At 37.1% G+C, this 19,156-nt stretch overlaps 1 protein-coding gene across 2 annotated transcripts in view; it reads left to right on the top strand.

Annotated features, from left to right (window-relative positions):
- LOC136839170 (mucin-2-like) overlaps positions 1-19,156 on the top strand; it is a 112,057-nt gene that overhangs the window by 21,195 nt on the left and 71,706 nt on the right. For both annotated transcript variants that reach the window (XM_067104859.1, XM_067104858.1), the window contains exons 2-15: positions 2,919-3,170; positions 3,585-3,737; positions 5,377-5,491; positions 6,304-6,434; positions 7,819-7,887; positions 8,139-8,300; positions 9,128-9,733; positions 11,549-11,604; positions 11,897-12,023; positions 12,653-12,784; positions 13,011-13,126; positions 14,501-14,624; positions 15,989-16,702; positions 18,769-18,824. In XM_067104859.1, coding sequence (XP_066960960.1) covers positions 2,943-3,170; positions 3,585-3,737; positions 5,377-5,491; positions 6,304-6,434; positions 7,819-7,887; positions 8,139-8,300; positions 9,128-9,733; positions 11,549-11,604; positions 11,897-12,023; positions 12,653-12,784; positions 13,011-13,126; positions 14,501-14,624; positions 15,989-16,702; positions 18,769-18,824 — 2,789 coding nt within the window. In that variant the 5' untranslated portion in view covers positions 2,919-2,942. The remainder of the gene's footprint in view (positions 1-2,918; positions 3,171-3,584; positions 3,738-5,376; positions 5,492-6,303; positions 6,435-7,818; positions 7,888-8,138; positions 8,301-9,127; positions 9,734-11,548; positions 11,605-11,896; positions 12,024-12,652; positions 12,785-13,010; positions 13,127-14,500; positions 14,625-15,988; positions 16,703-18,768; positions 18,825-19,156) is intronic.

Genomic DNA, 19,156 nt, shown 5'->3' on the forward strand with positions numbered 1-19,156 from the left:
CCAGATATCCTTTACTCTTATCTATCTGTTCTCTGGCATATCTGATGCAGAACATTGCCGACAGGGAGAGCTGTAATCAGGCTCTTTAAATATGGGACTATGTCATTAACCTTGTCGTTTTTTCTTGAAATCAGTAGATGATAATAGAATTCCACGTCTGTAATCTGCTATTACATTAGAGACTGGAGTGAGTTCGAACTGCTAATGTTAATTACTGAAAATCTGGAAGTCATGTAATTGTTTCATAAGGTAATAGATCTTTTGTAGATCGCTATTCGGAATGTTGTTTCATATTTGGATTCACTCTTCTTCCCTACATACCAAAGTCACAGGCAGTCCATTTTGACTTTTTCACTGGAGTCTCTGTTTTGATTCATTTCTGACATTGATTTCCTTCCCCCCAAAAAAGACTGGATTTTCCCATGGGATGAGATTGCTACCCCATAGCATGATAGTCGCATGGCAGTCCCTCCCCCGGTCCTTAAACTGTTAAGGGAAATACACACACACACACACACATATGTATATATATATATATATATATATATATATATATATATATATATATATATATATATATATATATATATACATATACACACACACACACACACACACACACACACACACACACACTCACCAAAGGGGACATTATTAACAGCTCACCATACCTATCAAGTCTGTTGATATTCTCTTCACCTGATAAATAAATAACACTAAGCGCCACGTAAAATAATTACGAGAGCTAATCTTTACACAAATAATAAACAACGGTATTATCCTTCGACGCAGATACATTTCACCACCAAGTGAAAATGGTATCATATATGCTGAGCTTATCATGGCGTCATGTATTCTCTTCGTGGAAACACTTAGCATTCAGCAACGTTATACTTCGCAAGTGTTATGACACCGACGTCTTATCGTTATTCATTGTTCGTGGAAGGAAGGAACAAGTAAACATTAATCACTTTTAAATGATCAGGTACGATTAGTTTCGTTTCCGATGACTGGTTTGGTTTCAGGTTGAGGAAGAAAGGACTATTTTTGGAGCCAAGTTTGCTAGGCGTATCTTTAGTTTCATTTGCTTTCGAAAGTGTTGGGAAACCGCAGAATGGGGAGGACTTCATCATTATTCATGGAAGGAAGGAACAAATAAACGTTAATTACTTTATGTGATCATTTATAATTAGTTTCACTTCCGTTAAGTGGTTTGGTTTCTGGTCGAAGAAGAGAAGACGATTTTTGGCGCAGAAATTACTAGACGCATCTGTAGTTTCATTTGTTTTCGCAAGTGTTGGGACACCGCAGAATTGGGAGGACGTCATATTATTCATTATTCATGAAGGAAGGAACAAATAAGCGTTAATTACTGTATGTGATATTCTGTGATTAGTTTCGCTTCCGTTAACTGTTTTGGTTTCAAGTCGAAGAAAAGAAGATTTTTGGGGCCAAGTTTACTAGGCGCATCTTTAGTTTCATTTGTTTTTATTTTCCGTTACGTCATCTGGCACGCACATTTATTGGCGTTAGATAATTCATTTCCGGAACGATGTAACTCATTAACTGATTGATATGTTCCGTGATGGGTCTTTGTAATTATGGCATAATCGACGTCGAAGGTTTTTGATGCCATGTAATTCATAAACAAACAGTTTCATGATAGTAACACAGCAGATGATTCATACTACCGAATTAGTAATATTAGGAGATGCCGTGCGTAAATACATAATATAAATGACTTGCACATTTAGCTATACTCTTACTACTTGTACACCTATTTTACTTTTAGCATCAACTTATGTATGTATGTATGTGTGTGTATATAAATATATATAAATATATATATATATATATATATATATATATATATATATATATATATATATATATATATATATATATATATATATATATACACATATATACAAGTGTGTGTGCGTAAATGAAACAGAGGGAACAAGTGTTGATGATTATTGTAGGAGATAATGAAATGTCTGGTAAGTGTACTGACATTCTGACAAGACCATGACAGATTATAGTAAGCCTTTAATCTAACGGCTGTTTCTGGTCCAAGTGGCTGTCTAGTCTAGGATGATTTATCATGGAAAATTCGGATTCTTCCAAGTGGCTGTCTAGTCTAGGATGATTTATCATGGAAAATTCGGATTCTTCCAAGTGGCTGTCTAGTCTAGGATGATTTATCACCGAAAATTCTGATTCTTCGATAAGATGACGACCTCTTGTTTATCGATCTTCTTTTCCTTCAGTCTTTTTGTCTTTCCTTCTTATAATACGAGTACTTTTAATTCTCTTCAGCTTCAGCAAGCTTTCTGATTCTCACAGTTCTTGGTTTCTGTCCCGTTTATATTTTTTCCTTAATTATTGCTTCAGTTGCCTGTTTCTCGTGCGTCTACCCTACTCGTAGTCTTTCCTCTTTCCCAATATTCAAATACTGCTTCCTTTCACTTTCTCCAGTCTCTTCCATTCAGATAGACTTCTCTTTCTTAATCTTGTTGTTATGTTTCTTATCCGTTCAGGAGAGGACTCCAGTTAATGAAATTAGGTAAACTACTTTAGCTTGTCGAGTCTATAATGATAAAAAAAGCTCTTTTATCGAAAATAATGAAAAATAAAATAAGAATGAATCGAGTTTTTCCCTCATTCCTTACCCTGTTTCCTCATTCTTCTTCTTCTTCTTCTCTCTGACAGTCGTTAAATTTCCAGTTAAGTTCCAGCAAATAAATACAAACATATTTTTCCTTTTCAGTCCTTACCTTTCTTTCTCATTTTTTCGTAACCATAGTTTTACCAACTCTGTCTCTCTCTCTCTCTCTCTCTCTCTCTCTCTCTCTCTCTCTCCATTTCCAGCGAGCCTCCCACTCATCAATCAGTGAAAATTTGTTTCTACCTTGCAGTGTGCGCGGAGACGGCGCAGTGCCATGACGTATACACCATGGCCACAGGTTTGTCTTTGGCTCCTAGCGTTGCTGGGATCCTCAGCATCGAACAGCCCCGACGCGGAGCCCGAAGCCTTCATAAACCAGAACGAACACCACCTCGCTAAACGAGAAGTCCAGCAGCAGTACAACGCCTCCCAGATCGTCAACCAGTTTCTGGGAGAGTCGGTGATGAACGGCCCGCCAGACGATAAGCCGCAGATTGTTGAGGTAATTACTGGGAGTGTCAATTCATTCACTGGTTAACTGATTAGCGGACTGATTATGAAAACTGGGAGCTCATTGAGTAAAACGTTGTTAAATTGATTTTTTTTCTTTTGAGGAGTGGTATTATGTAAAAGCTAATCATACAAGGGACGAGACAATATGTTGATTAAGTTTCAGTTTCTAACTGCCCATTGCAAGATTTTTGTTGATACTTGTCTAAGTGACACATAACGGTTAAATGAAAGTTTTTTATAGCCTTCTGTTGCTCTAGCTTTACTATCATTTTATGAATTTTATTTTGCATATTAATACAACGTCAACCTGACAACCTCCTTTCGTCCAGGTTTGACTGAACAATCATTCAGCGACTGCACTATTCCTCTTGTCACATTCATCCTATGTCTCGTCACCTTCCAGGTTTCGCCAGATCCTTGGTTGTTCCTGGGCGTTTTGGATCTGAACTCTTCCCTCCCTCGAGATCCGAAGGAGGCCCTTGCAGATCCTCTGGGATATGATACCCTCGTGGACACTCTCCTCTCTCAAGCTTTTACTGCGGACAAGATCCTACAGGTGAGCCGAACTCGAGAATCTGCAACTAAGCCACAACTCTTCCCGCGCCCCCCCCCCTCCCAATCCTCAGCCTCGCAAATATGCATGCTCTCACAAATAAACACCTATTGAAACAATTCCCAGGCCCCACCTCCCCCTAACAAAAAGCTATAACAAAGCAAATATTATATACTAATGCAGCTTATCTAAAATGTTTTGTTTATGTCTTTTGTTGATTTTATAATTTTTCACTTATCATTATACTATTTTACGTGGTTATTTCTTTTTTTTATTTCTTTACTTTTTTATTTTATTGCAAATGAATGTGCAATCATTTTGATGATGATGATGATTATGATACAGGAACGAAGATCTTACCAATAACACACAGATATTTAATGGTTAAGGTTAAAAGCAGGGTTAAGATTTAGAGTGTGAAGTAAACGAAACTAACAAGATCCCACAACATTTCAAATGGAAGGAATTCACAGAAAATTGCAAGAGAAATATTAATTACTCTAATCACAGAACCTCGCCATAAACTCAACAGATAATTACTGATTAGTTAACTTCGAGAATAGAGGGAACTAATTCTAGATGACCTTGCCTTCCTAGCGCATCGTTAGCCTTGTGGGGCTGGCTAGGGGCGGGGTCAGTGATTGAAATGACAGCTTTTCTCCTTTGGGGTATTTTTTCGATGATGTCATTTATATTGTGATTAATAAATTCATTTTTAGACACTTCAGATGTTTTCAAGATTGCTGAAAACCCGTAGGGGCTAGTGCCATCAGTGCACCTGACGCGGTGCACTGTAGGCATTACTTAAGGAACTTTGCAGCGTCCCTTCGGCCCCTAGCTGCACCCCCTTTCATTCCTTTTACTGTATCGCCGTTCATATTCTCTTTCTTCCATCTTACTTTCCACCCTCTTCTAACAATTGTTTCCTCCTGGTACACCTTTAAAACCTTTTACTCTCAATTTCCCATTCAGCGCTGAATGACCTCATAGGTCCCAGTTCCTGGCTTTTTGGCCCAAATTCTATATTCCAATCCAATCTAAGATTGCTGAAAAGTCTGATTATCATTTTATTTAAGAAATCACTGCAACAAGAGATTCTCTAGGCTATAATGGTAATCGTCAATATTAAAAATTAGAGACCATAGGGCAGTCGTTCTCAGACTGGGGGGTAATTACCCCAGTGGGGGTAATGAAGCCGTTTCTGGGGGTTAACGAGGCACTTTCTAAATTTTATTTTCTGGTAATTACCAAAGAAATAATGCTTTAATTCCAATTTGTAATAAAAGGAACAATACTTTAATTTTAATTTTTTGTCAAAGGAATAATGTCTAAAATCTGAAATCTTTATTTCTTAAGATTTGAGTAAAGATAAATTAACATCTTACAATAAAATACATTAGAAATTAAGCATTCAAATATTTTTCTTTCCTTTATATTATAATTTCACATTACTGAAGAGGAGTGTAGGGGTAATAGTGACCTATCACACCACTGCCCGGGGTAACGATACCCAAAAATTTGAGAACCACTGCTATAAGGTGTGTTTCCCCTATAGTGCTTAAGAGTTCAAAATGTGTGCGTACGCATTAAAACAAAAGTAAAGAAAATCACGTTCTTTCCTAACTTTCTTCTTTTTCTTCAGAACCTCCTGACCTCCCTAGCTGGAGGAAACATCACGAAAGAGAAAGAATACATTCCGTATTTTCTTGACAAGTCTGCGCAGCTCTCCGCGCCTTATGGAAACTCGACGCCAGAAGGTACGAACGAACTGGAAATACTGGGAAGCATTTAAAATTGTCTCTAGGTCACCAGAAAGGTTCATACATAAATTATACTTATTCTTATTTATATAAGTATCTTTGAGAATGTATTGTGTGTGTGTGTGTGTGAAAGAATAAGCTACAGGCATACGTCCATTTGGAAGTATGACTGGACTTTGAGTGGTTCTGTTTTGCTTCTCTATGTATCTGTCATATATATATATATATATATATATATATATATATATATATATATATATATATATATATATATATATATATATATATATATATATATATATATATACACACAGTATACTACTGCAATAATGTATAATGCGATTTATTGTTATCTGCAACCGTTTCCTTTGCATAGAAATTCTGTAATTAATCTCCTTATTTCTAAGAACACGTTTACCTCATTCACTGATGCTGATGAACATAAGAAATCTATTAAAGAAATACGTAGATGCTCTTTAATCTGTAGTGAAAAAAATACTGAATTTTTTAAAAGTTTTACAAGGCTATTCATGAAACAAGAGCCCGTACCTCCCGTAGGGGGTTAGTACCGTCAGTGCACCTTACTTTCCACCCTCTCCTAACAATTGATTCATGGTGCAACTGCGAGGTTTTCAAAGCTTCTTCCTGTCAATTTCCGTTTCAGCTCCGAATGACCTCATAGGTCCCAGCGCTTGGCCTGTGGTCTCAATTCTATATTCCATTTATATATTCCAAGAGCCCGTGCCTGCTCACGTCTAGCTTAACCTGAACTGCAGTAGCTAACCTTTCTTCTTCTTGTTTTCTTTCAGATATCGTACAGAGTGTCGGGATATTGGTCGTAGGTCAGCCTTGCGTCACTCTGAAGAAATATGGCCACTTACCCGCAGTTATGTTAGCTCTTCCTGACCTCCCTTCCCCGGTCATTCAGATTGATCAGAAGGTTGGTTGGAGATGATTTCTGTTACTCCTGGCTGTTTGGTGCTAATATTTTGTTGTTGTTTTTTTTGCCTAAATATCACTTCTAGTTTATATTTCATTTACAATTGTGTCATGAATACTGTATATTTACATACAGTTACATACTTCCACACTCATACACATACATGTAAACAGAGCAATGCTAAAAGTTTCTCCTTATCGGGGAGATGAAACAAAAGTATCGAAGTACAGAATATGAGTAAAATTTGAAGTTACAAATTAATCCAAAAGTTGAAACATCCCAAGCAAGTACAGAGAAACGGCTAGAAAATGAAAGAAGACAACATGGAAACAGTGAAACTCTTGATCATCGAATGGATTAGGAACTCCGACCTTTTTATAGTTGTAGATGAATGTTGTAGATTCACCATCCAATGAAACTTTTATTTCCTATTTAAGTGTTTTCAAAAACTTTCGACCCGAACTTCCACTCATAGATTATATCTCTTCAGCCAAATGAGGAAATGTTTTCAAAAACTTCGACTCGAACTTCCATTTATATATTATATCTCATCACCCAGTAAAGGATTCACGATCCAATGAAACTTCATTTCCTATTTAAGTGTTTTCAAAAACTTTCGACCCGAACTTCCACTCACAGATTATATCTCTTAACCCAGAAAAGGAAATGTTTTCAAAAACTTCGACTCGAACTTCCATTTATATATTATATCTCATCAACCAGTAAAGGAAAATAAAAACATTAGACACAGCTGTATATTCCGTGTTCCTTGTGATACTCGAGTGCGTCATCTTCGCATTACGCTGATTACGTCAATAGACAGAGCTATTCATTTATATGAGCATTTTCATGTATAGCTAACACATGTATCTCTTCATCTTCCTCTTTACAAGTGTTCGTTATAAGAATAAATTCCAGTGGAACAACTGCGGTAGTTAACTCAGCCGCCTCAGAATATGAAACAGATATACGTTGCCAGTGTATTTCATTTAATATCCTTCCGTCTAATTGTAAGAGATAGAAGGTCCAATATAGTTTTATGTTTACTGCAACACATAGTTATAAATATATATAAAATTGGGGTAGGATGAGGCCCTTCTGATGCTACTTCTGTTAATGTACCATTAATGCTCGGGCAGGTTATTGGCTTCCAAATCCATAATAACTTAACAATTTGCGGTTGGTTTCCCACTGGCTAAATAAGGTTTAAGCACTGAACAAAGCAACAACGTAAACACAGTTTTAGAACAGTTTTGCCTGATTTGGCGAAGTGAAATTACTAAGGTTATCAGTATCACTCAGATAGAACAATATCACGGTAATGTACAGTATACGTCCAAAACAAAGGCATTTGTACTACTGTGTCTTACTCTCTTTGTGACAGATGAAAGCATTATGCTCATGCGCAGACGGTCCATGTGAATGTGATGAGTCCTTAAAGGAAAACAAACAGGTAAGAGGAACCCGGGTAATTCTTGGTCTTAAGATTAACCACCGTACAGTAAATATATAACCCACAGGCGCAATCTGAAATATGATGTGCATCGCTGTGATGTGAATATGTACAATACACATTACGCCAACGACATATTTATATGATTTTTATTCACTGAATTGTTGTTTGAATTAAATCAAAAGTATAATGAAACACTTTTCTCACTTCGGTATTCTTTGACGAGGTATAATGTATTTCTTCGATAACAGGAAGCCAGCGTGGGTGAATTAGGCGAATTATCGGAGGCCCTGAACCCAGAAGACTTCAACGTGACGTCGAATTCTTATCTCTCTCTGCTGCTCGCCAGCAAGATCGACAAACGTTCGGCTGTCGTCCAGCTAGAGCAAGAACTGTATTTGACACAGACAGAGGTAGTTTTTCCCAGGTTTTCTACGCTGAAGTATTACTTAAAATAATTTATTTTGTTATTACTTCTGTAATAAGAAAAGAGTTGAGCCAAAAATAGGTGAAACATAAAGGTACTAAGGAGTGTACAAAAGATTTGGAAGAGTTGCAGTCTTCAGAAGGGAAAATTGGAATGAACGAAAGGAATGTTGAGCTAACTCTTCCTTATGGGAGTGAAATAGACGTTGAATGATAAAAGGTAGCTGAAATTGTTGAGATAAATTGTTTGCATAGTGTATGCGGTGTAAAGGCATGAAATTTTGAGTAATGTAGAGATATGCAGAACTGGGAAAAAGACAGATGAAAGATGGCTCAGTGTTTTGAGACTGTCCGGTAATGTGGAAAGAATGAAGAACGACAGGCTGGTGAAAAGAGTGCATAATTCGAAGGTGTTGCGAGATGAAGGAAAGACTTATAATGTGCTAGATAGACAGAGCGATAGGAAGAGGTACTGGTACAGGAGGATTCTCACCAAGAAGTGAGAGTTCATTGTAACATAGGTGAGTGATGCAATATGTAAGAGGGTTTAACGATTTGCAGATGATCCTTCCGTTAAGGTGTATGAAGTGGCCAATGTTATAGAAGTTTCCTGCACAGGGGCTTCATCCATGATTCAGCAATTAAAGTATGAATATAGCAGTGACATTCGCCTTGTTCTGTTTCTCTGAAGTCGCCCTCAATATGGGAAATGGTTAAGAATTAAAATAAATAAATTAATTGATTATTAGTGGAGCGCCGTAACCAATGGTAAGCTTCCGTCTAAGATAAATTTCCATATTTTTATCTTTCACAGAATGTCACTTGTACAACAACAGAGGAACCAACGACTACGACTAACATGTCAACTACTTCAACTGCGTTATCCTCTACAACACCGACGGATACCCCAACATCCACGACAACAACTCCAACAGTAACCTCAACATATACTACAACAACTCCAACAGAAACCCCAGCATCTACAACAATAACTCCAACAGAAACCCCAACATCCACGACAGCAACTCCGACAAAAGCCTCAACTTACACTACATCAACAGCGACAGAAACCTCAACTTACACTACAACAACTCCAACAGAAACCCCAACAACCACTACAGGAACTCCAACAAAAACCCCAACCCCCACTACAACAACTCCAGCAGAAACCCCACCACCCACTACAACAACTCCAACAGCAACCTCAACACATACTACAACAACTCCAACAGAAACCCCAACATCCACCACAACAACACCAACAGAAACCCCGGCGTCTACAACAACCGAATCCACAACAGAAAAGGTGGAAGTCCCAACAGTGGAGCCGCTGTTGCCACCGAAGGAGGACACCATTGTCCAAATCTCTATGTCGGGTGAACAACATGAGTCCTTGCCAGACGATCTGAATTTCAACCAGGTAGGAAATCGCCTCTTAACAACTGTTTTTTAGTTTTCTGAAAAGAAAACTCTTGTGCCAGCTTTGTCTGTCCGTCCACACTTTTTCTGTCCGCCCTCAGATCTTAAAAACTACAGAGGCTAGAGGGCTGAAAACTGGTATGTTGATCATGCACCCTCCAATCATTAAACTTTCGAAGTTTCAACCCTCTAGCCTCAGTAGTTTTTATTTTATTTAAGGTTAGTTAGCCATAATCGTGCTTCTGACAACTATTTAGGATAGGCCACCACCGGGCTGTGATTAAAGTTTCATAGGCCGCGGCTTATACAGCATCATACCGAGACCGCAGAAAGATAGATCTATTTTCGGTGATCTTGATTATACGCTGTAGCGGCAGTACAGAAAACTCGATTGCGCCGAAGAAACTTCCACGCATTTTTTACTTGTTTTTCCTAGTCGTCAAAAAGAATGGATTTTATTGTTCATGGAGATTATGTAGAGGTGAAAATTAACCTCATCACAGTTTACGGACTGCTCCTGAAACAAGATCCTATTCTGACATAAGGCCAACGTAATCTACAACAACAGATTCCTTAATAATCAGTAACATTATATCTGAGCTCTTAATTGTTGTTGTGTGAAATGCATTTTCACTTCATTTCGTCATTATTCCTTCCGTTTCATCGATGCTTACACTTATTTACTAGGAAAACTGTTATTTTTGCTCGGTCCCAATAAATAAGACCCTTTCACTCAAAATATCAGAAAAGGTGCAAAATACCCTTGTTCTTTTAATGTGCCATGATCTAATTGTGTTTTTGCTATGCTAGTACTCAAACCAAATATGTCACTCTGCCTTCGTTCGTAGCTCTCTGAAATTGTCCTTATTCCTAATCTGAACTCTGGAACAGGAAATATATTTCCTGTTCCAGAATTCAGAAGCGTTTATCCTTTGAGTGCTGTTTCTCATCAAACGCACTGGAATTTTTTAAACTGACTGAACCTAAATGACACTGATTTGGAACCGACATTTGCTGTGGTATCATAGAATAGACGTGAATGTAGTGATTAGACCGAAAGCTGTATGAAAAAACGGGTTTCACATTTAATCAGGATTTCAAATATAGTAATCTTTCATTAAACAGCAAGCTCGAAGGAAGAGTCTATTTAGATTGTGACCTTAAAGAGAGCAACACTTTCCCGGACACAAAAACTTACAAGTGGGTCTGACCTGCGTGTATCTTTCCTGTTCTACTTCATTTCTTCTCTTTCTCTCCCTACCAAGGTTCATATCCACCCTTCTAAAGTCCCTGTGTATATAACTTTATTGTGTGCATATGACTTTATTCAGTCAACTGACCTTCAGATCTTTATTAAATTTCTTGAGAACTTCTCTCAACACTTACTGAAATGTCCTCCGCAGGGGAGTAGTGCCGTCAGTGCACCTCATGCAGTGAACTGTAGGCATTACTTCAGGTTCTTTGCAGCGTCCCGTCGGCTCCTAGCTGCAGCCCCTCTCATTCCTTTTACTGCACCTCCGTTCATATTCTCTTTCTTCCATCTTACTTTCCACCCTTTGCTAACAGTTGTTTCGTAGTGCAACTGCCAGGTTTTTCCTTCTGTTACACCTTCCAAACCAATTTACTGTTAATTTCCGTTTCAGCGATGAATGACATCATAGGCCCCAGTGCTTGGCCTTTGGCCTGAATTCTAAATTCTATTCTATTCTTAGTGAAATGTCTGTAGAATTTCTTATATCATTTTTTTACTTTTACATCAGTAAAAACGCCTCTAGAATATAAAGAAATTTAACCAGATCTTTTTTGGACTTGACAGAGTGTTGTGATCAGCAACAATTTCACAGAAGCTGATTTAGAGAAGGCACTGCACAGGTAACTAAAAAAAATCTCATCTATCATTGTTAGTGCATATCCACATACAGACAGTTCTTACCTTTTCGGCACCATACTCTTTGTACCGTTAAATATACTGGTTGATATGATGATATACAGATTATTCTTTTAAGCTGAAAAAAAATGTTAACGAATCATTTTTATTACTAGTTAAACTGGATTACAATTCTGGAATTATTATTATTATTATTATTATTATTATTATTATTATTATTATTATTATTATTATTATTATTATTATTATTATTAAACCTTTCCTATCAATGCAAAGCCTGAAGACTAGCGAGAATGGTTACAGCGTCATCGAAGCAATTTTCGCTCAAAACAACACAGACCTGGCGAACGAGTCCTTGTGGTATTTCATGGACGAGACGAATGTGGTACCCTTGGAATCGAAGGTAAATATTGGCTTTAAAGTATTACAAAACAGCGCTCTCTCTCTCTCTCTCTCTCTCTCTCTCTCTCTCTCTCTCTCTCTCTCTCTCTCTCTGAATAATAATGTTACGTCATATCTCTTCACAGTGAATAATTTGATATTTTGACTTTTGAAAAATGGGCAATACGTCGTTTCGGCTTGCTTTCCGTTTTGTTAGTTTTCTTAATCTTTGATTTATTTTTCCCATTCGGTTTCTAAAAACTGTGACAGAATTTCAGCTAACTATGCCTCGTAGGGTGGGGGAGGGAGGGGTTAAGTGCTGTCAAATGCACCTCATGCGGTGCACTGTAGGCATTACTTACGGTTCTTTGCAGTGTCCCTTCGGCCCATAGCTGCAACCCTTTTCATTCTTTTGCTATACACTTCATTGGTCCCAGCTTTCGGCCTTTGTCCTAAATTTTATATTCCAAGGTAACTGAATGGATTCCTTTTGGCTGACCCACCTCTTCTCTCTTCCCACCCCCTACTCCTTCTCCCCATTGTAACCCTTATCTAAGCCTTCTCTAGGGACCTTGAACTAGGCAGTGCAATTAAGCTCACTGTCACGTAACCTTTCACAAAAAGAATAACCACATTAAATAACTTTTCCAGGAATTCACTCCTGAGATCCACATAGGACATGGGTTGAGTATCACTCTCCCCACTCTCAACGAGAACGGAGAGCTGACTGCCATCATATTCGCTATGGGCTTTGTCTTGGAGGAGGCTTCTCCCATAGTCCAGGTGAGTTTATTCACTGATTTCCAAATGGCGGACGAAAATTGGCTCTATTTTGTTCACTGATGTGCTGGTAATAGGCTACACTGGCGGTCTGTTCTGTGATATCAAATTGATGGACTAAGATGACCTTTATTCCATTCATTGATGCCCAGGTTAAGTCCTAAATTGCCTTCATTCTGCTCACTGATGGTCAGGTATGATTCTTTTTTCTTTCTCTTTCCTGCTCAAGATCCGTCAAACAATAATACAACATGACAGCGGATGCGGGTTGGACGAAGCAACAAAGGACGGATTCTTGAACGACAATCTTCTGATCAACCATTTCGTTCAGCACTACGCAAATTCGTAAGTTAGCTTCTTATTGCTGATTTAAGTATTCATCATGTTTCTTGAGCGATCGTAAGCAAAGGCCTTTGTCAAGCAGAATTCTAACTTTATGCAAGTATGTACGCATGTTTGTATATGACTGTATGTATGTCATTTCAGCCCATGTCAGAGTTCTGCCTAATTGTCTAAATTGATTACAATCTATAGTTTTATTGTCTGTTGCCTTGGACTGCTTCATCTAGTAGTGAAAAGTGATTTTTTAATTTACTGTAATGCCAATGGTCAGGGGTTGTAAGGCCTTTATATCACTTGTCTTCTAATCACGTCATATTTGAAAATATTTTCTTGGTGATTTCCAAATCGTCATATGATTATCTTTATTCCTTTTCATCCGGGATCCCAACAACTCTCTTGAATACAGCTCCTAAGTACATTAACTTAAGCAAATAACCAAAAAAATCTTCAGATATATCAAACCAATTTTCTTACCTACCTTGCCCGTCAATTACATATTTTTTATCCCTCCTAGCCACTTTTCCCGGACGTTGTAAAGAACAGCAACCCCAGAGTACCTGAGGGTTGTTTATCTTAACAAGCTAATATTTGGGGTGGCTGATGTTAACAAGCTCATTCTGATACTGGCGGTGCATCTGTTTGTTGTCGGCCAAATGGAATGTCCCTTCGCCGTGTTCAGTACTGGGGGGTGGCTGATGTTAACAAGTTCATTCTGAGGATAGCCAATCTTTACATGGGTACCCTTTTCCCTTCCGAAATAAATGTAACCTATGTTTAATTCTTCAGAATTTGTATCGTTTGTCGCTTATTTGTTTTTTCCTTGGTCATCTATTTTGTTCTCGACATTTGCCACCACACTCTCACACAACAGAGTAAAAACAATTATTCACACTGTTTACCACGAAATAAGATCGGTTTTCTTTTAGAGGTGATTAAAGAGAAAATTGAAATGTTTTTATGACTAACTAAACTATTTATCTAAACTTTCTGAAATGCGCCATCCTTCCTGATAATTTCCAAATAACTGAAAAAACCTTGGAGTGGAAACTTGAAAAACTTACTTAGACTATTTACAAATTAAAAATCATGATTATTAAATATATGCCAAAGATTATTCAGAGAAATGTGATGAAACAAAAATGAAAACATGGAATTCATGCGGCCATCGAACCCGTATAGTTAGGCTACCATATTGACGATATTTAACATTAGATCCCCTTACAATCGTGAATTGTTAGATACTGAAATATTAAATCTTACAGATTGATATTTAAAAGCAGGTATGCATATATTGATCAAAACTACCACGTCCTTTTCTGTAATTTTACGTTCAAGAATCCTCGACTTCTGATGTTGTTATTGTACTTTATGTTACAGCTCTGGTACTGATGAAATGGATACATCCTCCCTTACTGATTACATGAAGATGTTGGCTGCCGTTCCGGAGTACGTCAGAGAGACCCGTAACTTCTCTATGCTGATAGATGCTGATATTCCTTGCGTAAGTGTTCTTCTCTCCTTTCTTATATTTACTTGATTTCTTACTCTAGCCTTTCATGATGATAACTTTAAGATAGAGGCTTCCCTCCCAAAAACAGAATTATTCGTTCATAAATCGGTAAGGATGTTTCTTGTTCAATTTCATACGATTTCTAACAGATCCGAAGATCTTATATCGGTAAATATTTTTGGTGTAGGTAATACCTTGATTTATCATCTACTTTACTGCCGAGTTAATCATTGCTACCTCCCTCGTGGAATCACGAATAATTTGATTATAGGCTGTAAGGTGATGGACAGAGAAATCAAAACATTCATGTAACTATATTGAACCCCTCCATCTCTTATTAAAACAGGAATAACCTTTCTCTCTCTCTCTCTCTCTCTTGGTCGTGGGTTCTTTATCTGCTTTCCATTCTTTATGTACTTTCAATCTTTGTAGTGCCATGCAACACTGAATTGGTCTACTTGAGAATTTTCTTGGTTTTTTTTATAGTTTCAACCATTCAGAAATTTCTTCCTGTTATTTTAATATGGTTGGTTGAAAATTCACCTTGGTATACCGAGAGACAGTTGCTTAGATATTGATATAAAAAAATATCTTCTTAAATGTTTCTCTTCTTTTATCCAAGAAATACATAAAGGATTTATAAAGAGGCCATATCAGTCAGCTTGAGTTGTTAGTAACCATAGTGGATGTACCTCCACTCTACAGGAATTAATTAAGTGATAACTATAGTGCATCACTATGTTGTGACCGGAAATAATGAGTAAAAAGCCACAGTAATGTAAATGAGAGACTGCATTTTTCCAGAATACAAAAGAGGTTAAAACAACGGTCCTCTTCAGCCAACGGTCGAAAGCTCCTTTGTTTTAACCTCTTCTGTATTTTGGAAAAATACAGTCTCTCATTTACATTATTGTGGCTTTTTACTCATAATTTACTGATATTCTACCCTGCCCATGGCAAGTAAACAACGGTTTTTTTTTTTTAGCTCAGATAATAGATTCATTAACTGAAGCGTAATTAATGCTGTTGTGATCAGATGCATTTGTCATGTGTCAAAATAAAAAGTTATCCAGATGTTTCAATAATTTCCTGAAATATACCCAAATATTTAATATAAGGACGGCATATACCACACAATAAAGCTCTCTTTCTCTCTCTCTCTCAAGATTAAGAAAGAATTATGCATTTACCTTTGTATTTAATAGCACAGTTTATATTCTGAAAGTCTGCTACGGTGAAATTCCCGCATAAACTCTGGTATATAAATAAAAGAAATTCACATCAGTGTATTCAACCTTAATTGATATTATTTCATTTAAAGTACTTTTTTTTTTTACTTTCCATCTTTATTTCAGGAGGAAAATACGACTACGACCGTTATTACCACTTCAACCACAACTACAACTGAGATTCCATCATCATCAACTACAACAGCAACAACCACAATGGAAACTCCAACAACCACAACAGAGACTTCAACAACTGCAACAGCAACAACCACAACGGAAACACCAACAGCTTCAACAGCAACAACCACAACGGAAATTTCAACAACTACAACCGAGACTTCAGCAACTACAACAGCAACGACCACAACGGAAACTCCAACAACTACAACAGAGACTTCAACAACTACAACAGCAACGACCACAACGGAAACTCCAACAACTACAACAGAGACTTCAACAACTACAACAGCAACGACCACAACGGAAACTCCAACAACTTCAACAGCAACAACCACAACGGAAACTCCAACAACTTCAACAGCAACAACCACAACGGAAACTCCAACAGAAACAACCACAACGGAAACTTCAACAACTACAACCAAATCTCCAACAACCACAACGGCAACGACCACAACAGGGTCTTCAACGTCGTCAACCACAACTTCGACACAATCAACAACCTCGCCACAAACTTCAACAACAACTGGAACGACTCCTGAATCTGAAAAACCGCCACTAGTCCAGCCTTTGCCACCAAAAGAAGAAGACACCATTGTTCAAATTAACGCGGAATCCAGTGAGGGTGAATCTCTGCCAGACGATCTGAACTTCAACCAGGTAAGAGGTTTGGAATGGACATTTCGTTTAGGCTATAAATGAATGAATGACGTTCTAAGAGTGAAAATTATCTTCAAAATACAGTATGCTTCCTCGTCGATTTCATGTATGGCTCCCACTGTAGGCAGTTAATATAGATTTAATTAAGGCTTGTCTCTGCCACTGGTGTTTTCACTCGTTAGTTTTTTTGCATCTTGTGACCTTCACTACGATAACCCTAAATATGAAGCTATCTATACACTGCAGGATAAAATGACAACATAGATAGTTATTAAATGGAAAGATTATTTCATTTCAAGGAAAATGAGTAATTTCTCTTTTCAAGAGTTAGTTGTACGAATAGAAAATAAGAAAACACTAAAATACCTAACGAGAAAATCAAGCATTGTTTCCGAGTACAGAATTCTATAGCATGGTAGTCACTGCATTATTGTCTTATTTCTATTTTGAAGTTCGTTGTTTTTATATATGGAAATGAAACTAGTAAATAGTCCCATTCATCCTGTAATATCGTATCTAACCGTTGTATAAGAACGAAAAAGAACTTGGAGTAGACGAATGGCTGAAAACGAAATGAGACCATTTACTCAGTAAATGAAGAGATACCATTTGGTAACCAAGTTGAGGCAGGGGGGAAACTTGCAATGAAAACTATAAAAGGAAGCAGCGCAGTGGCTATGACGTACTCAGCATTACCCGTTGGTTATGTGATCAGCTTAATCGTATGTAACTCTACTGGATGTGATATATTAAAACCCCCATCTCCTACAAATATAGGCACAGGATTATTGCACTGAGCGATAATACAGTAAATGAGAGATAGCAGAAGTAAATAGATGACAGAATAACCGAATTAATCATAACGTTTAACCAAACCATACCTTAATAAAACAGAAAATGAGAATGACATATGCTTCATCAAAGAATTATGAATAGAAAATGAGAATAACATATGCTTCATCAAAGAATTTTTATACAAAAGACAAGAAAATGTAAACAGGTACAATCATAGGTAAATTGCATCTACCTGTGAATTCATTTCAAAGATACATCCCAATTCAGTACTGCTACAACTAACCCTAGTCTTGAGAACTCGTACATATCGTGTACCATAAGATTTTTACATATACTTTTCCATATCAGTGACAATAGGCTGGGGTAAACGTATCCAAGTTTTAATCGTAGGGTTCTGGACAAGTCCATCAGTTTTATTACATCCTAGGCCTATAATAGATTAGGTGAAAATGGATTCAGAGCTGTCATTGAACTGGATAGTTAGTTTTTATTATTAAATTGAGGTGGCCATATGTCAGCACGGGCTATTGCTCGTAAGATCAGCTGGTAAGGTTCTTAAGGGGGTCTTATGGAGAAAGCCTACAATATGAAATACAAACCGAATTTGACTCATCTACATTTTTGGGTAGAAAAAGGCTCATGTTCTCATATTATGGTAATATAATAATTATTTTATTTTATTTTTTACCATTTTATGTGCTTATGTGAGTTGTTGTGCATCTGTTACGCGAGAAATTGCCCCCCCCCCCAAACAATTTTCACCAAAAATGATTGAGAAATGATTATGTATCCCATATTGCAAATTTGTGTTTTCTTAGAATGAAGATTATCATCATAGAAAACGTACACCAATGGTTAATTCTATATCGAAAGTATTTCCGTACACTGTATTCTGTCAGCAAACCAGCACATAGAAACCATTGTATGTATAATGAATTTTGGTAAAACTGTTAAAGAAAGATCTTTGAAATGAAAAATTCTGGATAAATAAAAAGACAAATAAATAATACAAAATAAATAGATTATGATAAATAAATAAGATGGTAAATATGCAACATACAGTATATAAAAAATAAACGAAATACTTTATCACCATTGAATTCTAAATAAATTGGAATTTAATGAAGAAAACTGGATGAAAACTAAGGGAACAGTAGAGTTTTTGCATTATATCGGTTCTTAAAGAATTCATATAAACCTTTTTATCTTTAATACCATGGTTTTTTTAAAGGTATTTAATAATAGTAGTAAAAATTTTGTCTTTCTTTCAGACTGTTGTCATCAACAACACTTTCAGCAATGAAGAACTCAATCAAACACTTCACAGGTACGGAGAAAAAGTGCTTATAGCATATTGTGGATGAGGGTGTGTGCTCCTTTGTCATAGTTTCTTTTGGGAGTGTAATTAGTCTCAGGCGTTCTGTCCTTGGCAATCCTTGTAAGGAGGACCTGATAGAGAATCTTCTTATCGTATGAACACGTACCTCAGAGTCTCTACTCATTGATACCTATGCTTAGAACTGTGGTTCCCGACCTTTTTCCGTGGGTAAAGGGTGTCGATGGCTTATGGGCTGGTAACCTATTATCCTGTCTGAAGCTTTACATGTGCATTCATTTAAGTTCCATTTGAAGGTTCGTCTACAGTTTAGTATAGTTTTT

The sequence above is a fragment of the Macrobrachium rosenbergii genome, chromosome 6 (assembly GCF_040412425.1).
Source record: "Macrobrachium rosenbergii isolate ZJJX-2024 chromosome 6, ASM4041242v1, whole genome shotgun sequence".
Lineage (NCBI taxonomy): Eukaryota > Metazoa > Arthropoda > Malacostraca > Decapoda > Palaemonidae > Macrobrachium > Macrobrachium rosenbergii.